Below are 19,712 nucleotides of genomic sequence, written 5' to 3' on the forward strand. Positions count from 1 at the left end.
CCAGACACCAGAGCTGGTGTGCGGGTCACCCTGCGATGCCATGCCCTGGCCTGGGCAAGTCTGTGCTGAGAGGCCCCCGTGGAAGCTGCTGCAGCTGCCTGAGCTGCCGCCCGCTGCCCGCCACCCAGCTCCCACCCCGGCGCCAAGACAGAGAACCGGCTCGCATGGGGAGTCAGCGCACAGGCCTTTATGAACAGCAGCCGCCGCCTGCCAGCTCCCACCAGCACCGGCACCGCACTCTCGGTGAGGCAGATGCAGGCCCGGGCGCCCACCACCCAGCTCGCGGACAAACCCTCACCGAAAAGCCACGGAGGGGCCTGCCCCAGCCTCCTCCCTCCTCGGCCTCCCCAGGGGCCCAAGCCCGGGCTGGAGCAGGCGGGGCCGCCTCTGGGCAGCTGGACCCTCCTCTGCGAGGGGCCGGAGGGCCGAGGGCAGGAGCCCCAGCGCCGGCTGCACGGAGCGGGGGAGAAGCTGGCAGCACCTCAGTGCTTAAGGGGCGAGTCCGGGCTCTGGGGACGGGACGCCGAGGGGGGTGCCAGGACCCCAGAGCCCCGGGAGAGGCTTTTGTTTTTGCCGAGGCGGCCGCAGGCTGGAGGCTTCAGGCTGCAGGGCCCGGGGCCAGGGGAGCAGGTGGATGCCAGCCCAAGGCCTTGGCGGGCGGAGGTCTTTCCCAAGAGCTCCTTAAACACGGAGTCCATGGTCTGGGCCACGGCCTAAGGGGGAGAAGAGAGAGGGGTCCTCCTGCTGAGGACCTCCCCAACCTAGCCCGCTCTTTCTCCCATCCCCGGTTGGGGGCTCGCCTCCCTGAGCCAGGAGTGGGGGGCCTTCCTCCCTCTGCCGCCCAAGCATCCACTGGAACTCTTTCTCATTCCGAAACCAAAGCCCTTGGCCACCTTCCTGTCCCCACGCCCCTTCTCTCCTTTGGCCCCAAAGCTGCCACCCCTCCTTCCCTGTCCGGTTTCCCTCCTGCCACTCTTGGTGTGACTGTCACAGCCTCCTCTGGGGACAGCAATACACCCCCCCCCATACCTACTCTCGCCATGGCTGGGATCACAGCCACACCTTGGTCCCAGGGACCACCAGAGTGCTGGAGCCTCTCAGGTGAGTGTCTCCCTGCAACCCCCCTGGCCCTGCCTGCCGCCTGCCTCTCGCCTCCCCTGCCTACCACCAGACTCCTGCTCCCTGGCATGAGAGTCCGTGTGGCCTAGGTCAGCCCCCGGTCCCCTGAGTCCTAGGCCGGACCACTTGGCCACAGCCGGCGCGCCGCTTGCTCTTGGGCTCTTTCCTCCAGTCCCCGCTATCCCGAAGGCTTCCGCTCACTGGGAGCCCAGAAGCACACGTGCTAGGCCCATGAGAGCAGGGAGCCGGTCTCCCTAGGCTACCCCCCAACTGGGGCCATATCCAGCACCCATTCTCTCCATCTGTCCATCTCCTCAACCTGTCCCTTCTGTCCTCCTTGGCCACCAAGTGCCTGCTAGGCCACTACTGGTCACCTACCCTGGCTCCAGATGCCATGCCTGCCTGGGACTCCCGCTTGCCACTTCCTGCTCAAGAACTGAATGAGCCCCCAGGTCCCCCTCCATCCTTCCCTCTGGACTCACACCCCTGCTGGCCTGTCCCTCCTCGGGCTGGGCCCCACCAGCTGGTCTGAGGCCAGGAAGGGCAGACATGAACCTTGGGAAGAAAGAGTTTGGTTCCTAATGGGGAGGTAAAGACGCCCCCCAGGAGAGGTACCCCCCCCCCCACTATCTGCCACACACCCACTCCTGGCTCTCACCTTGTCTACCTCCACATATCGCTCCGGGGAGGTAGGGACCAAACAGTGCCGTCTGTGCCCAGAGGGCCCCCCGGAGGTGCCCAGTGGGGCCTCGGGCGGGGTGCATGGCTCTGGCCTGCAGGGTACAGACAGGACATGGCCAAGGGAGGAGGAAGAGCGAGGCTGGCCCAGCGGGATTCTCTCCTTTGGTGTCCCTCACGGACAACTGTCCCCCAGCCGAGACCCTCTCCACGTGGCCTAAGCCAGACCCCAGCCCCTTCTGACTCGGCCCCACACCTTTGCCTGGCACAGGCTTGGCTCCCCAGCGGCAGTGCTCAGGCCGAGGTGGGTGAGTGAGGCCACCAAAATGAATCTTCCCAGGGAACCATCTTTCCCTCGCTCACCGATGGATGAACTCCATGGCCAGGAGGATCTCTGGACTGCTCACCGGCTCTCCCGCAGCGTGCGGCCCCTGGGCCACCGTGTGCTTTTCTGCACTAGGGTCAGAGAGACGACCCACAAAAAGTGCTCATTCCCGGGGCAGACTCTGGGGGCCGGCAGGCTCTCAGGGTTGGTCCGAAGTGGTCTGGGCTGCCCCAGGCCTAGGGAAGCTGGGACTCACTCACCTCCCAGGCAGCGTGATGTACTTGTGCGGGATGAGTCCCCGGGCACCCGCACACTCGCCCCGCCACCAGTCGCCCGAGGCCCGCTCGTGCAGCCGCAGCACGTCCCCGCGCTGAAAGCTTAGCTCCTGGGCTGTGCGACCCGTGTAAGCAAAACAGGCCACGGCCTCCATGACCCCCTCCAGGTCTGCGGAGAAAAGGGGGCTGGAGGCGGAGGGCACACCCAGGGCAGTCAGAAATCGGCACCTCCTCTCCCCCCACTCACCATCCTCCTGGGCCATGGTCCCGGCTTCCAGCTCTGGCTCGTTGTCCCCAGCCAAGCCCTCCAGCTGGGCATCCCTGAGGTCAAAGTGAGGCATCTGCGTGAATGAGGGGGCTCCCCTCTGCTGCACCGCCCCCCCAGGCCCCGCACACAGATACACACCCCAGACAGCCGGAGGAGGGCGGCGCCATGCACTTCTCATATGTCGGGCCCGGCAGCACGGCCACGGGCGGGAAAACCCGCGACGGCTGCACAATGAGGGTCTGCACCAGCTGGTTCACGCGGCCCTGCAAGGCTACTGGGTCCTGCCCGGCGGGCACGGGCAGCAGCGTCGGCCCGAAGCACACCGCCAGGTTGTAGGGGTCCATCATGTTCTCGTCGCTGTACTGCGCCAGGCTGGGGGCACATGCGGGTCACAGGCAGCAAGTGCCCCACTGCCTGTGCCCCGCGCTCCCCACAGCTCTCTTGGTCCCCCAGAGCACACTCACTGGTTGAGGAAGGTGAAGAGGTAGCGCAGGACGACCAGCGTGGGTGCAGGCAGCTGGGTCAGGAGGCGGCCCACGTGCTCCACCCGCTCAGCCACAGCCTCCAGCTCTGCGGCCCAGGCCGCCCCCGGGGGAGAGAAGCTCGGGAGTTAGGCCCTGGCCACGGGGCAGTGTCCCCCCCCCCCCCCCCCGCCAGGATGCCTCATGCCTGGGTCTCACCTGCCGAGGCCAGCAGCTCTCCAAACAGGTCCGGAGGGAAGAGCGGGGGGTCCAGGCTCCGGAAGTAGAGCTTCAGGACCCCTGCCACTGCGTCCAGGTCGTGGGGTGTGCAGCCTTCCACCAGTGGGTCCTCCCCTAGGGGTGACGCAGGGCGTAGGAGGCCGATCGCACCAGCTCTGGCTGTCACCCCTCCGCCCACCCCTACCCTGTCCAGCCGGTCCCCTACCTCTCTCAAAAGCGTCACGGATCTCTGAGACCCGGGGCTGGGCACCTGACACTCGGAAGATGCCCTCGTGCTGCAGCCCTGGGGGAGGAGGAGAGCCAGTGGGTGCCAGCCGGGTCCCCTCCCCAGCGCCTAGGGGGTTGGGTGCTGGGCAGGCAGCAGGGAGGCCCCGGGCTTGCTTACCATTCAGGTTGATGAAGCGGATACAGCTCTCCACCACCAGGGGCACGGGCTGGCCTGAGCTCTGGGGACAGAGGGGGGGGCTCACTTCACAGTCCCTCCTTGTCTCTGGCTCCCTTGCATCTTCTCTGAACAAGCCGCGACGGTTACTGGCAACGGTTACTGGCAATGCGGCCCGCCACGTGGTTTGCGAGACTCGCCCCAACCAACCTCGAATCCACTGACATTGCCAAACTCTTAAATGAACCAGCCACAGCGCGTGAGCACGTCGCGAAAACGCGCTGTTTCTTCCTTTCAGACCCTTCTCCCTTCCCTCGCTTCGTGGCCTCGGACCCCCAGGGGCGCTCCTTTCTGCTCGCTCCTGGGCTTCCTGCTCACGCACTCCTGCCTGAGGCTTTCTGTCGAGGCCTGGGTTGTTTTTTTAAATTTGTTTTTAAGTGTTTTATTTACTTATTTGTGAAAGAGAGAGGAGGGGAGAGAGCGCACGCGCGAGCGGGAGGCCCGGAGAGGGAGAAGCAGGCTCCCCGCGGAGCAGGGAGCCCGATGTGGGCCCCGATCCCAAGACCCCGAGACCGTGACCTGAGCCAAAGGCAGCACTTCACCGACTGGGCCCCAGGGGTGCCCCTCGGTAGACGCCTGGTGCTAAGTGAAGGACGTGCCCTGCAGTCGGGGCAGGCCTGACAGAGGCCTGTGCAGGAGGGGTCGGTCGACCACTAGTCGACAATGGAGGCCACGGGGGTCGTGGGCCCGAGGGAAGCCAAAAGGCAGGGCAGGGCCTGCACTTGGCTGGAGCATGAGGCGGAGCCAGTACCTGGATAAACTTCTCCATGTCCCCCCCAAAGAGCTTCTGGTTATACTGGGAGCTGGGGCGGGGGCGGCGACTCTTCTGCTGTTTTCTCTGTGTGTACTGGGCCCTGTAGCGGACGGCAGCTGGCTCTGAGGGGAGGGTACGGAGAACAGGATGCCCCCCACCCTCCCAGAGCCCAGCCAAGCAGGGCCCTGGAGCCCACAAGTCGGTCTAGAACCCACTGGGCCACAGAACGATAAGCAGCAGAGCTGGGCCCCAAGGAAAGGGTATGTGGGGACATGGCAGCTTGGTCCCTGTAGAAGCCACCCCTGAGAACACACGGGCCCGCACGCAGCGGGAACTCACCAAGACACGTCCTGCTCGTCCTTGTCACCTGGGGGTAGAAAACAGTGGTGCGTTTTGCAGGTCCGAAAGAAAGGCTGGCAGAGAGGAATGTGGGCTGGGTGGGGGCCGAGGCAGGAGAGCTGAGGGCGGGAGCCACTCTGGGCCCAGGGGGCTGGGAGGGAGCAGCCCAGGGCCAGAAGGGGGGCCCACCTCGTTGAATGGCCTCCTGCAGCTTCTCATGCTTGGCCTGCAGCTTGGCGAGGACGCTTCGCCCACTCAGGTACTCCTGCAGTTTCTGGGGAGCCCAAATAAGAGTCTGAAGTTGGAATCCCAGCTCTGGGCCCTCCCTGCACCCCGCTCCCCCCCCAGCTGACTCCTCCCCACCGTAATGTAGAAGGTCTCTGTCTCCTGCTGCTGGCCCCGCCTGCGGCCAGCCTGCCGCGCCCCTGCATCCGAGCTGGTGGACTTGAGGGACTCGGTGGAGGGGCTGGCTTGGAGGGAGTCAAGTGCGTCCCCGTCTTCTGCCGCCACCGCCTCCAGCAGGACCTGCAGTGTGGCCTTCAGAGTCTTGCTCACCTGGGGCACAAGCGAGGGACAGAAGTCCAAGTCAGAAGGAAGGGGGAGGGGAGACCACAGCCACTTGGCTCCGTGTCTCCGGGTCCCCGTCCCCACCCTGAGCCGAGGCATTCCTACCTCCTCTGTCTCGATGGTCTGTCGGTCAAGGCGGCTCTGGATATTCTGGGCTCTGGGCAGAATTTCATCCCGCAGCTCCATCTCCAGCCGGATCTCAGCCACCTGTGCGGAGCGGTGTGCGGGGCACTGAGGGCTGAGCCTGGGGCCATGAAGCTCAGGCGTGGCAGTGGGCTGGGCAGTGGGCACCGAGGCCTCTGGGCCTGAGGACAGCATGCGCGTTTCCGCTGCCGCAGCAGCTGCTGTCCGGGACCCCTGGTCCTTGACATGTAACCTACCCAGTTCTCCCTGAGAGGAACGGGCTCCTCCGTGCCCGCGCACACCAGCGTACAGACACTCACAGCAGTGCTACTCCTAACGGCCCCAAGACAGAAGCGAGCCCAATGCCTATCAGATGAGGGGGTGTGGGGGGATGGGGGAGGGGATGGGGAGTGACTGCTTCCGGGGTCCAGGGTTTCTTTTGGGGGGTGAACGTGTTTGGCAATGAGAGAGTGGTGATGGTTGCATAACTCGGCGAAGATTCTAAAACCCGTGGAATTGTACACTTTAAATGGGCAGATTATATGGTACGTGATTCACACCTCAATAAAGCAGCTGATCATTTTTTAAAAATGTGGTCAGGAGGGCTGGGGTGTGAGACAGAAGAGGGAGAGCCTAGCGAGAAAAACGCCTCATTCTGATCAGGCAGAAATAGGTTTCCTGTAGCAAAATGTGAGCCTTTGAGCCGCTTGCCCTGTGGGCAGTGAGGGGTCAGGGAGACTGACTTTAGGAAGTGAGGCAGAGGAATGCCTCTCCTTCGAACATGAACCACTTGGAGAACTCTGACAGTGACGTCAAGTTCAAATGGAGAGCTAAGACTTTGCTGAACATGCCCTGCTCTCTGTCCTCTGCAAGCCCCACCAGAAAGGGGCACAGGAAGGCCTAGGTCATGGAGATGCGGGGGCGGGGGGGCCGGTAGAGCAAGGCCAGCAGTTGAGATGCCATAGAAGTGAAAGATTTGCACACTTGCGTTCACGGCAGCCAAAAGCAGGAAGCAGCGCAAGTGTCCACCAAGGGATGAATGGAGAAGCAAATGCACTCTGTCCATACAAGGCCATGATTTTCAGCCTTAGAATGGAAGAAGAGCCTGTCACAGGCTGCGACATCCAGGAGCCTCGAGGACACTAGGCCGAGCACCACTAGCAAATTACAAGAGACAAGTACATTGTGAGTCCACCCGCGACAGTAAGCTAGATTTAGAGAAACAGAAAGTAGGACAGGGGATGCTGGGGGGCTGTCGGGAGGGGGAGCAAGTGTCTCCTGCGGATAGAGTTTCAGTTTGGGAAGATGTGACATGTGCTTAATGTCACTGAACATCACACTTAAAAATGGTTAAAATGGGGGCATTCGGCTGGCTCAGTCAGTAGAGTGTGCAAGTCTTGGTCTCGGGGTCTGAATTCAAGCCCCACACTGGGTACAAAATTAAAAAAAAAATCCTTATATGAAATGGTAAATCTCATGTATGTTTGACCAGAATTGTAAAAAAAAAAAAAAAAAAAAAAAAAGAAAGAAAAGTCTCTCCAAGCTCTAGGAGACACTAATATTAGAAGACCCTCCCCCCAGACCCATATGGTTAGCAGGAGATTTGGCCTGTGGAAAGGATAAATCAGAGGGATTCTGGACTTCGGGACACTAGTCACAGCTAAAGAAGGGGACAAAACTTCCTACCGATGAGGAATAAGCAAGCAGCCGCTGCCATCTGGCGCCGCCCAGATGGGACATGCTGTTATCCTACTGAACATAAGGAGTGTCACAGAGCATCAGCATCAGACAAGGTCACTCTATGACCACGAGGACTGACGACAAAAACAAGAACCCCTTATAATCACATCTGAGTGGAGACAAAAACAAGAATTTTGTCCAAGCCACAGAAATACGCAAACCTCCCTCTGTTCAGGCTAATAACAATGTCTGCTGCTCTAGCCTCCCTTCACCCCCCACCCCCCACCTCCTGCCTTCTAGATAAGATTCCCGAAGACATCCAATCAGAGTCGCCCCGGCTTCCCGACAGTATCTAGGCCAGAGTCAGAGCCAAGTCCCTCCCCCAAATCCCACTAGTCCTTCCTAGCACCCTCTTACCAGGACACCCCAAGATCCCCACCATGGGTGTCTCCCTCAAAGCAATGGTCTGATTCCCTGACGGAAAGCCCCACCCCCCACCCCATTGATGAGCTCTGCTCATGCACATCCGCTATATCATCTAATCTACCTGTCAGCCCGTCCTCTTAAATATGACCTCATGAGGGACGCCTGGGAGGCTCAGTTGTTAAGCTTCTGCTTTCGGCTCAGCTCATGATCCCAGGGTCCTGGGATCGAGGCCCACATCGTGCTCCCTGCTTGGCAGGAAGCCTGCTGCTCCCTCTCCCGCTCCCCCTGCTTATGTTCCTTCTCTCTCTGTGTCTCTCTCTGTCAAAGAAATAAAATTTTATAAAAAAATATGACTTCATGACCAAGAATTGCCAGCCATTTGAGGCAAGCTCTAAAATGAAAGAGAAAGATGAAAGTGAGCTCTTTTCTTAACTGCAAGAAAACAGAGAAAATGCAGAGAGCCGAGAAAAACATCAAGAAAACAAAAATAAACATTTCAGAATGATTTCAGAAAATACGATATGCACAAAACAAGGAGAAGGGGTTATTTTAAATAGGAATTTGGAAAACAGAATAGATCTCTTTGAAACAAAAACTACGAAAGTAAATTTTAAAAAATTTCAACAAGGGATTGAAAGAGATAATTGAAGAAATCTCTAACTAAAAGAAATAGAGGCGGAGAAGAGGAAAGAGAACGGATAAGAAAATTAGAGAATCAACCCACAAGGTCCAACACCCAAGTACAGGAATTCCTGAAAGTGAGAGAAAAGAAAATTAGGGGGGGGCAGGAAATGATTAAAGGAACAATATAAGGCCCAAACGTAAGGCCACAGTACTCTAAACCCACAGTGCCCACTGGTGGTCCAGTCCCATGAAGGAAAAAAGATCCTTAAGGATCAGACTGCGTCGTCAGTGGGAAGTGCAGCGATGTCTTTCACAGTCCAAGAGAAGCGGACTGTCAACTCAAGATTCTATATCCAGCTCAACTTGCAACCAATTTCAAGGCTAGAATATGGGCATTTTCAGACAAGCGAAGTCCCAGACTGCCTGGGAGAAGCGGGGGAGGAGGCAGAGGACCCGGCGGCGGGCCTGGCCCGCCGGCTGTGGAAGGAAGTTCCGCGAGAACACCTCGAGGCGAGCACCAGAAACTGCAGCTGGAAGAGGAGCGGGAAGTTCCTGGGGAGTGGAATCAGGACCAGAAAGGGTGAGTCAGAGAACTGCCACGGGCCATTGTAAGCCTTGAGCAACATTGGACTTTTTCAACTACGACTTGGATCAGAATACAGATTAAAAAGTCAAAAGCTCGTGTGCCTGGGTGGCTCAGTGGGTTAAAGCCTCTGCCTTTGGCTCAGGTCATGATCTCATGGTCCTGGGATCGAGCCCCGCATCGGGCTCTCTGCTCAGCGGGGAGCCTGCTTCCCTCTCTCTCTCCGCCTGCCTCTCTGCCTGCTTGTGATCTCTGTCTGTCAAATAAGTAAACAGAATTGAAAAAAAAAAAAAAAAAGCTAAAAGCTCCATGTAATTCCTGTCACTCGCAACACCCATTTGGACAAGCCGGGGAAAACAACAGTGAAGAGACAAGAGACGCTACATTCCACTGCTTGTGTGGTTTACTCGCCTTCAGCTTGGCATTATGAAGTGTCTAAAACATGCAGAGCATTTGGGCAAAGACTATACGGACAGCTAGATGCCCATGGACTACCTGGTGTTCAGCCGGAGATAGTTTTGCTGTGTGTGTGCCGTGGTGGGGAGGCGTGCGTTCGCTGGCTGAGGCTTCAAACGCACGCGGCAAAACTTCCAGAGAGCCCATTTGCCTCGCGGCCATTGAAGGAGGGGCTGAGAAATAAGCCACGGCGGCAGCTCCGACGTTTTAGCAAAGTGGGGATCGTGTGCCTCAAGCGCTTTACAGTGAAGACCAGAGAACACAAAGCCCTTCACGTCCCTGCCTGGGGGCCCGTGACCCTCACCTCATCTCCCTCGTGGGGGTGGTAGTCAAAACGCTGTGGGGGACAGAAGGCGACCGCATGCATCTCCAGCACCTTGGCCTTGTCCCCCGAAGGGTCTAGGGCCTCCACGGCCTCTTCCAGGCTGCCCAGGCCCTGCATGTGGGAAACTTGGGCGCGGCTCTCGGCCACCACGTAACTCCGGAGCAGCTGCGCCAGGGCTACGTGGAAGCCTGTGTCGCAGCACTGCGGAGGAGGCAAGCACGCGGCTCGGGCGGGTCCCCCGGGCCTGGGCCCTCCCCCCGCCCCCTACTGCCCTCCCCCCGCAGTACTCACATCCATGAGGTCCATGACGTCATGTAAGTAGTAGTTGCTGACAGCGGCGTTGACACTGGCCAGGCTGAGCAGGTACTCGTTGCGCGCCTTGGTGCACTTGAGTTTGTGCTCCAAGAACTTGGCCTGACGCTGCTCAAGACCACGCAAGTACAGCAGGGTCACTGACTTGGCCGGCCGGCCCCCGCCTCAGGCCTTCCGAGGAATTTCCACCTCCACCCCCCGCCATGCGAACGTCTGCACCGGGGTGTCCCCCAGGCCCCCAAGGAACATGGCCCAGAAATCTCAATGTGCTCCCTTGCCCCTCTCTGCCCCTCCCTGCCACGCAGAAACCCTCCCGCCTCGGGCCAGCGACCCCCTCAGCTCCTCTGGGCTCGGCACCTCCCCGGCCTCTCAGGGACCACCTCCAGCTCTCCGTGCACACTCCCCAGTCACCCCTCCTGTGCGTCTTCTCGCCTCTCTGAGACCTGGCAGCACTAGGTGAGGCAGGGGTGGGTGAGGCAAAACCAAATCTCTCTTCACTGCAGCCGGGTGGGGCCGAGGCGGGAGCACCGGGAAGACGGTTCTCCTGCCCCCCGACCCCCCCACATCTACCAGTCCCGCTTAGGGAGCCCTTGAAAGCCAGCAGAGCGGCCTAGGCCCAGCCTTACCAGACGGCTGTGACTCTCCTCTCCCTGGCCCTGCTTTCTCCCTCCGGGCACCACCTCCCAGCAGGCCCCAGTGAGGGCCAGGGATTCCGAGGACAAAGCCTTGAAACAGAGCCTTCGAAGACAGACAGGCCTACCTTTTCCACCAGCCGCCCTCCCTTCTTGAGGGAGCTCTTGCGGAGGGTCCCTGTGTCGGTGGCCGGGGCAGGTGCGCTGGTGGCGCTCCGGCCCGCCCGCTTTTCCTCCTGCCGCTCAGCTTCCCGGAGCTTCGCCTCGGCATTCATGCTCTCCGTGTGGTACAGCTGGTACGTCTTCTTGGCCTGCAGAGAGGACCGGGGCCGGGCTGCCCTGCTGAAGGCCATGGCCACAGCCAGCCCTCTCCCTGCCCCTCCCAGCCCGTGGGGGATTCAGATCCGATAGCTACCCCATCCCATGGAGGCACTTAGCCCCACCACCCCGTGCCCAGGAACGGGGACAAGGGGCTGTGCTTGCCGTCCCCCAAAGCCAGGACCCTGCTGGGCCCCCGACCCTCTTCCTTGAGCCCCGCCTGGAGGCCCCCTCCACGGGCCTCCCTCGGGCCCGGGCTCACCGTCTGCAGCTCTGACACCACCTCCAGCAGCTCCTCCTGCAGCTGCTGCTCCAGATCCTTGCTCTGAGGGTGGAGGGGCCGAGCGTGAGGGTCCTCAGAGCTCCACTGGACACACCCCCGGGCCACCCCCCACCCCCCCGCCAAGCCTGGGGCCACCCCCCCGCAACTCCTGGGCCCAGGGCAAGTACCTCACCTTTTTGACCAGGCGCCCTACGTCCTCAGCGATGTGACTCAGGCGCTGGGCCAGGGGCCCGGCCAGCACCTCGCCCAGGGTGGCGCTCTCCCGGCTCTGCTGCCGCGTCTGCTGCAGCAACACGGCCCAGCAGTGCAAGGGCGACAAGAGCGACGGCTCCTTCCTGGGACAGAGGGGCGCTCAGAGCGGGCGCGGGGCCTCGGGCTCAGCCGCCGCCCCTCCTGCCCCACGAGGACCTACCGGAAGCTCTGGTGCTCCCGGCTGCTGCCCCCAAGGCGGCCGCCGCGGCCGGAGAAGCGCTCGGCCAGCTTGTCCAAGCCCCGGGAGTACTCCAGCTCCACCTCGGCGCGCCGCCGCAGGAACTCGGCCAGCTCCTGCAGCAGCTCCCGCCGCAGCTCGCCCTGCAGCTCTAGGCAGCGCAGCTGCTCGCCCAGCTGCCAGCGCATCTCTGCAGGGGTGGTGGTAGGGGGGACCGCAGCTCAGCTCGGGGCGTGGGGGGGCTCCGATGGGAATGATGCCTCACGACCCCGGGGTAGGGGGAGAAGGAGGCTGGGCCCCGGGGAAAGGGACCTCTGGGCCAAGGCTAGAGGGAAGCGGTCAGGCCCACGCAGCTAAAGATTGGGAAGGCTGCTCTGGGGACAGAGGGAGCCTGGGCACCCTGGGAGGGCGGGGGTCCTTCGGGATGGTGGGAACACAGAGTGGCCTAGCCCCACCTCGCCCTGGCCCCAGCCAGGTGCCTTTCAGTTGGGCTTCCCATCGCTCCCTGGTGCTTGGAAAGCCCCTGGGTTGTTTGCCCGGCCACTTCCTGCCTTCCGGGTGCCCAGGACCCCAGGCAGAGTAGCCTTTGCTGAAACACCCAGACATACGGGTCTGCGTAGGGGCAGGGCTGCCGTGGCATTCCGCCGAAGCTGCGGTGCACTTGTGGCCTTAGTGGCCAGGAACCCTGCCCTTGGCCCCCAGGGGGAAAGGGCGGCCTTACGGGGAGGGAGCAAGCTGGCTGGAGCTGACGATGAACAGGCTGAGAGAGCTGGCCTGTTTTCTGCCCCCTGGTTTCTACTCGCCATCACCGACCCACAGGGCACCCCCCGACACCCCTCCCAGCAGAGAGCCACACCCTGGGCCCTCACGCCACTAGCTTTTGACACCTTATCGCTAGCTTGATTTGGCAACACTGCTTTCCCCATGAAAGCAAAGAGCCGCGTGGATGACAAGCTTAAGCAACCTGCATCCCCCCCCGCAGGGCGCCCAGGTGGGCACCAGGGAGCCCTACTAATAACACTGGGCTTCTGGGTGGCCCGCTGACTCATCTCCAGCGACACACCCAGGGAGCGACAGCAGTGGATGTCTCCCGTCCCTAGACTGTCTGTGCCGGGCATGTTCGAGACAAGAACATGGAGAGGGGCAAAGACGGTTGAGCAAGTGCTTGCCCTCATGATGCTGGGATGGGAATAGGGGGACAGATCGCAGGGGGCAGGCTTATCTGGGTGGCTCAGTCAGGTAAGCGCCGGACTTCAACAGCTCGGGTCCTGATCTCAGGGAGTCTGGGCTCAGCGGGGAGCCTGCGTGTCCCTCGCCCTCTGCTCCTCAGCCCACTCATGCTCTCTCTAGCTCCCAAATAAACAAACAATATTAAAAAAAAAAAAAAAAAAAAAACGGATCATAAGTGGGCAGGTATAGCCTAGAACGTCCAGGAGCAAACAGGTGGGGCAGGAGGGTTTCTCTTCGGAGCCCGTGGTCTGGCGGCGAAGGAAGCCACGGGCCGTGCCACCATTTGGGAAGAATGTTTGGGTCCAAGAAAACGGCGAAGGCTGTTGGAGCCAGCGTGGCGGCAGGGGAAAAAGCGGAGACGCGTGAGAGGCCTGTGGTGAGGGAGGGCCGTCGGGCTGGCCACAGCGCCCAAGCCATGTGGGGAGGTCAGGCAGAGGTCAGGTGACAGACAGAAAGTGCCTGGCCTAGTGGGCACCTCCTGAACCAGTCCAGGCAGAAGATAGTGAGGGCTCAGACCAGGGAGCGGGCTTGGGAGGCAGTGAGGAGGGGCAGGACCCAGGGCCCACTGGAAGAACCCCACTGTGAACAGCTCAGTGGTGGGACCGTTGGCACTTCTGTCCTGCCGGTGACTTCCGGGGGGCTGTGGGCACGGGGCAGCCCCCAGAGGCGGTGCGTGCCCGGCGTCCTCATCACCTCCTCCGATCTCCCTCTGGAGAATGTCCCCTTCCTATTCTCGGCCCCTGGATCCCTCTCCCAGATGCAGCTGCCCCTCGCCCCATCCCCACCCCAGCAGGAGCCCTGCGATGGGGGGGCGCCCCGGTCGCTGCGGTGCCCCAGTCGTTGCGTCATTGCTGGAATTACTAAACAGGAGCGCTCTCCTTCCAGCGCGGGGTCAAGCTGGGCAAAAAGAAGTCAGAGCTGGGGGGTGCTTCCTGACACTGAGACCAGCGGGGAGCAGGGCAGAGCTGGGTGAGCCAGAGTCTCCTTGCACCATCTGAGGCCGGGCTTGGGGGCCGGCTCCACGGGCCAGGGGGAGGGGGATGCGCGCCGCTGGCAATCTGGATGTTCTTCGGCCAATCAGGGTAACATTTGGGGGCTAAAAGCACATCTCATTTCATCCTAAGAAACACGTGAGATGTCCCAGCTCACCTCACGGTCCTCTGCTATTTGCAGAACCAGATTTTCCCGGAGACCAGCTGCAACTGAACACAGCTGAGTAGGACAGCCGTGCATTGACGGGAACCCGGACCTGCGCCGCACGGTGGCTGGTGTCTAGAGATCCGTGACTGGGGCTTGGCTCCCAGCCTCCAGGCTGCCACTTTCCAGCTCTCAGATCTCAGCTCGAACATGCTCATTGCCAAGCCTCCCCGCAAACCAGGTCTGGCCCTCCTCCCGCCCCCTTTCTGGACCACTGTGCTTTCCCTTTACAGTGGTTGCCATCATATTCGAACGTGATTGTGGTAGGGGTTGTTTGCCGTGTGTCTCCTCCGCAGGACCTGCGGGCCCCCCAAGGGCAGCGGCAGGTTCTCTTGCCCAGCACCACATTCCCGGGGCCTGGGACAGAAGACACGCATGTGAAACTTCTGTCCAAAGGAAGGACAGGGTCCACACACGCTTGCATCGCCAAGCCGGGGCCTGGGCCCCACCAACACTTCCTGTGAGCGAGGCCTACGGTCTCACTTCTGCTGACAAATAAAGCAAAAGAGAAGATGGCCACCGAAACCACGACTACGCTGACCTTTCAGAATTTAGGGTGTCAGGACAGCGATCTGGGGTTTGTTTAGTATGGTGACAAGTTCTGTTGGGGGAGGAAGTAGAAGGTAAAGGCCCTGGAGACCCAGAGCTGGCAAGGAACAGGCTGTAAGGACAGCCTGGCTCACATTCCCAATGTCTCAATGTGAGTTAACTGGTCTGTATTTGCTGACTGAACAGTTTCCAAAGTCCTTCAGCTTCCTGACATTCGGGGGAAGCAGGATGGGGCTCATTATCTCCACCTGAGAAACGAGGAAGGCAAGGCTTGTCTCACCCTGCAAAGTCACTTCAAGCTGGCTCGGCCATTAGGCCACCTTTCCCAGACGGGGGGTGTGGGGGGAAGGCATACTTTTTGGTGCAAATTGTTCACATTGGATAATTCTGGTAGAACCTGCATCTCAGGGCGCCACTCAGTGGGTTAAGGGTCTGCCTTTGGCTCAGGTCATGATCCCCAGGTCCTGGGATCGAGCCCCGCATTCAGCTCCCTACTTGGTGGGGAGCCTGCTTCTCCCTCTCCCAGTCCCCCTGCTTGTGTTCCCTCTCTAGTCTGTCTGTCTGTCTCTCTCTCTAATAAATAAATAAATAAAATCTTAAAAAAAAATGAAAAGAACCTGCATCTCTGGGTGGGAAGGAACTTCAAGGATCATTTCCTTCTCCCTCCCAAGGGTTTTTATTGCCGTGTGACTGTGTGCCAGGCACTTTTCCCCGAGTTTCAGTTTCCTTCACCGGTAAAACGGGTCAATTAAGAGTGATATATGGGGTCACACATCTGAAGACTCGGGGAAACATTATGGTCCCAGCTGCTGGCACTTGGACCGCCCTGGGTAAGACAGGCAGAAGGGGTCCACTAAGAATCTGAAAACTAATTTGCACGTGATTTGCACAAGTGTTTTTCAGAACCCAAGGAGGTTGACCGTCAGAAGGCATCCAAGCTGGCCCTGCCAAAGCTCTACCGCTAATACCCACCGGCCTGCGTGACCCAGAGACAGCGGCCCCCAAGTCCAAGAGAGGGCACAGGACCTGCTTCCAGGCACCTTAGACACCTTAGGTACTCACACTCCCCTACCTGGACCTCCTCGGCAAAACAAAGGTGCTCGATTTCACTCTGGCTAGAATGCCACTTTCTGGGGGCCCCCGTGGGCCCCCTTCCCTCACTCGGGCTCTTGGGGTAGGTGCAGGGAGAACCAAGGAGGGGAGGGAAGACGCAAGGGGAAACAGTCCGCAGCTGAGACCGCAGGGGCTCGAAGAAGCGGGCAAAGGGCTCGGGGTCGGGGGTCGGGAGTCGGGAGTCGGGAGTCGGGGGTCGGCTCGGGCTCCCTCCCTCAAGCCCCTCCGGAGGTCGCTGGGGGTGGGGGGGGAGGGGAGGAGCAGCGGGGCCCTGGGCTAGCGGCGTTCTCCGGCTCCCTCACGACCCCGGGCCCGGGTGGGAGGGGGAAGCTCGGCAGGCACCCGGGCCAGGAGCGCCCAACGCCCTCTCACCTTTCACTTGCGCCTCGTACTCGGCCTGCAGCCCCCGCTCCCGGCGCAGCTTCCCGTGCGCGGCCATGGCTTCCGGGCGGCCGCGCCGTCGAGCCTCACTGCTCCCACGCGGCCGCGAGCGGGCCGGGCGCGGGGACCCGGGGCTCTGCAGCCCGCACCCCCGCCGGCCCCGCCCCGCCCCGCCCCGCCCCCAGCGCGGCTCGGGGTGGGGGGGAGGGGGGAGGGGCGGGCCCCGGCCCGACACTGGCGGGCAAGGGCTTTCCGGCGGGGTCCCCCGGCGGCCGGACCCTGCCGCCCCCTCGTGCTGGGCCCTCGGCACACACCCTGGCTGCCTGTGCCCCGCGCTCAGCGGCCAAGCCGCCAGGGCCCGTGTGACAGCCTGGACGTGGTCCTCAAGCTGGCACCCTCCCGCTGCCGCCATTGTCCCCCCACCCCTCCTCCCCCCCTCCCGCAGAAGGTTGTCGGGTCACCACTGCCAAACCCCACCCTTCACAGCATGGCCATGAGTCTCGAATGCCAGTAGGCATTGCCACTCTGGCTGCTCCCGGCCCTGGACTCCCCTGGGTCGCCTGCTTCCCCCTGGACCCCCAGGACATCAGATGGAACCCACACATCCCCAGTCACAGCCCTGAGAGATAAGCACAAGGAGACTGGAGAGCCCGGTGTCAACTTCCTGGGGAAGGGCAGGGTGGGGGTGGCGAAGGAAGGTCAGCACAAGAGATTAGAACCTCAGCCATTGTTCCCTCAAGCCCGCTCCTTGCGGGGAGAGCACGGTTTGGCTAAGGTTCCCCTTCTGCTCAACCCCATAGGGAGGAACAAGCCTCATTTCCCCATAGGTAGTTACCACTTCCTACCACTTCCTGCTGCCGGAAGAGACTCTTCTGCCTTCTTTCTGCTGTAGCTTGCACCTGCCCTTAGACTTGGGGCTGGGGGTTCAGCCTTCTTCTCCCCCCCCCCCCCCCAGTGTAAGGTCTTAACAAGCCTGGGGACAAATCTTGGGGCCTCCCTTATCCAGGAGTGCTGGATTTCCCTCCACCAGCCTCTACCAACCCTGAGCCAAAAGGCAATGGATTTTCTCCATTGAACTGGGAAGGCAAGCTGCACGCGGCCATTGACGAACCAGACTGGACATCTGCCAGAGGTCGGGTGGGTGGGGAATCCCTGGGGTATAGATGGTGGGAGAGGGGTGAGGCCATTAGGCTCCAGAATTGTGCCCAGGGAGCCGAGGAAGGTCTGTAGGCACTAGTGCAAGGGGTCCAGGCAGGCATGTGTGTGCACGGATGTCAAAGTCAGGCTCAGAGCAAACGTGGGCACATGCGGCCTCGACCTGCAGCCGCGGGGTGGGGCGGGGTGGAGGAGGCTGCACAGCTCCTTCCTGCCTCTGGACTATGAGTTCTCTTGCCCAGAAGGGGAAAACATACCTCCTCAGTTCCCTGCTCACCCACCCCTACTCCTACCCAGGACCAAGGTCCTTCTCTAAGACACTATGTGTCCACAGGGCGTGGGAGCTGGCCAGACACCAGCAGGCCCAGGACCTGGGCTTCCAGGAGCTGGCCTCAGCAGTACCACTGCTGGAGTCCTCTAGCAAGGCAGGCGAGCCTTCTGCCCCTTCCTGGAGCACACCCGAACACTTCTGACCCCAAACCCCGTGTGTCAGGAACCTGTGCACCTCACCAGCCAACCCAACACACCTTGCCCCTACCCTCCATCTGAGCACTCCTGGCCTCAGCCCCTACTTTCAAATGCTGTCCTCTATCCTTTTCTGGCTCCAGAAACACTCATGTGATGCCCCATTAGGCCATTGCTTTAAAACCTGACATCATAAGCCCTGGCTTTTAAGATGCTTGTTTGGCCTTTGAGGCTCTAGTGCTTGCTCTATCCTCAGCTCCGTTATTCCCCTTCGAAGAATCCCAAAGCTCATTATCCTGCAGAAGATGAGGACCAGATGTGTGCGACCTTGTTCAAGGTGTTAAGGAGTAAAGTATACCCTGGGCCCGGAGGGGTGACCTCAGGGCTGACATGGGTCAGGCACTGTGCGGAGGATGGACTAGAGGGAGATGAGATTAATGTTGCCGCCGTCTATGTCAGAGCGAGAGGAGATGACAGCATGAATTGGGCAGTGAAGGTCCCATATGAAGATGCTTTGAGGCCCTTATTTTCCTACAAGTCAGCTTAAGAATGGGGGCTGTGGGGGCGCCTGGGTGGCTCAGTGGGTTAAGCCGCTGCCTTCGGCTCAGGTCATGATCCCAGGGTCCTGGGATCGAGCCCCGCATCGGGCTCTCTGCTCAGCAGGGAGCCTGCTTCCTCCTCTCTCTCTGCCTGCCTCTCTGCCTACTTGTGATCTCTCTCTGTCAAATAAATAAATAAAATCTTTAAAAAAAAAATGGGGGCTGTGCGGGGGTGGGGGCATCTGGGTGGCTCAGTGGGTTAAGCATCTGCCTTCTGCTCACTTCATGATGGGGGGGTATCCTGGGATCCAGCCCCCCTTCCGGCTCCCTGCTCAGCAAAAAGCCTGCTTCTCCCTCTCCCTCTGCCCCTCCCCCAGCTTGTGCTCTCTCGCTCTCTCAAACAAATAAAACCTTAAAAAAAGAAAAAAGGGGCGCCAGGATGGTTCAGTGGGTTAAAGCCTCTGCCTTCCGCTCGGATCATGACCCCAGGGTCCGAGGATCGAGCCCCGCTCTCTGCTCAGCAGGGAGCCTGCTTCCTCCTCTCTCTGCTTGCCTCTGCCTGCTTGTGATCTCTGTCAAATAAATTAATTAAAAAAAAATCTTAAAAAAAAAAAAGAATGGGGGCTTCCGTGGTCAAGCTTGTGCACCCAGTCGGTGTACAGGTTCATCCCTTGGGGAGACGTGCCCAGAGCCCACCCCCAGCAACAGAGTAAAAAGGTAAGGGCGGGCCTGCTTCCCCAACCGTCAGCTTTCCTGCCCCAGCTCCGCTCGGCCAGTCCTGCAAGAGGCGGCCCCTCCCAGAGGCGGGTGCCGCAGCGACCGGGGAAGTGCTGGGCCCCAAGGGACGCTCGAGCCTGCGGCTTCCCCTCTTCACTCCCCGCCGCGGCCCCCACCTCCGCCCAGGAAACCCAACCGCCTGCAAGAGGCCCAGCGTCAACGGGCCGCAAGGGACGTAGGGCACGGAGGGCAGAGGGCGAGCCGGGACCCTGGGGACTGGTCGAGGGCGGAAGGAGGGCACAAGGCGCCGTGGGAGCCTCCGAGGACTCCCTCCACCCAGTGCTGGGGCGCGGCCGAGGCAGCGCGCATGCGCGCCCCTCCCGGAAAAGCCCGCCCCGCCGCCGCCAGACCAATCAGAGCCTGGGAAAGAAGGCGGCTGCGGCTGACGAGAAGGGGGAGGGACTGACGCCGGGCGTAGAGGGCGGGGCAAGGCACCACCTCCCGCCCCCGGAGCGCACCGGCGAATGGGCGGGCTGGCGCAGGCGCAACTTTGCAGCCTCACCCTCTGCTGTCTGAGCTTCCCCGGCAGCCTGATGGTCACGTGACCGGCGCGGGCCAGAGAGAAAACGGAGCCCTGGGCCCGGGAGTTGGCGAATTACTCAGCCTAGCAGGGGAGCCCTGCACCATCTGCAGCGGCAGGCGCATC

The 19,712-nt window shown here is 61.0% G+C and overlaps 1 protein-coding gene across 5 annotated transcripts; it reads right to left on the minus strand.

The window, feature by feature from the left end:
- Nucleotides 1-167: 167 nt before the first annotated feature.
- On the minus strand, nt 168-16,282 carry ARHGAP4 (Rho GTPase activating protein 4). Of its 5 annotated transcripts, XM_059156673.1 has the most exons (22): nt 16,122-16,281; nt 11,643-11,850; nt 11,403-11,565; nt 11,210-11,272; nt 10,758-10,940; nt 9,977-10,105; nt 9,665-9,886; nt 5,574-5,675; nt 5,265-5,456; nt 5,091-5,175; nt 4,902-4,929; nt 4,560-4,662; nt 3,752-3,812; nt 3,572-3,649; nt 3,346-3,480; nt 3,130-3,235; nt 2,804-3,037; nt 2,645-2,718; nt 2,383-2,566; nt 2,161-2,253; nt 1,778-1,892; nt 168-713 (listed from the first exon to the last, which is right to left on the minus strand). In XM_059156673.1, exons 1-22 carry the CDS (start codon nt 16,186-16,188, stop codon nt 483-485), a joined length of 2,856 nt encoding a protein of 951 aa, XP_059012656.1. In that variant the 5' UTR covers nt 16,189-16,281; the 3' UTR covers nt 168-482. The 5 variants fall into 5 exon arrangements, with proteins under 5 accessions (XP_059012656.1, XP_059012658.1, XP_059012657.1 ...); XM_059156675.1 differs by lacking the exon at nt 9,665-9,886; XM_059156674.1 differs by lacking the exon at nt 2,161-2,253.
- Between the last annotated feature and the right edge of the window lie 3,430 nt (nt 16,283-19,712).

The sequence above is a fragment of the Mustela lutreola genome, chromosome X (assembly GCF_030435805.1).
Source record: "Mustela lutreola isolate mMusLut2 chromosome X, mMusLut2.pri, whole genome shotgun sequence".
Classification (NCBI taxonomy): domain Eukaryota; kingdom Metazoa; phylum Chordata; class Mammalia; order Carnivora; family Mustelidae; genus Mustela; species Mustela lutreola.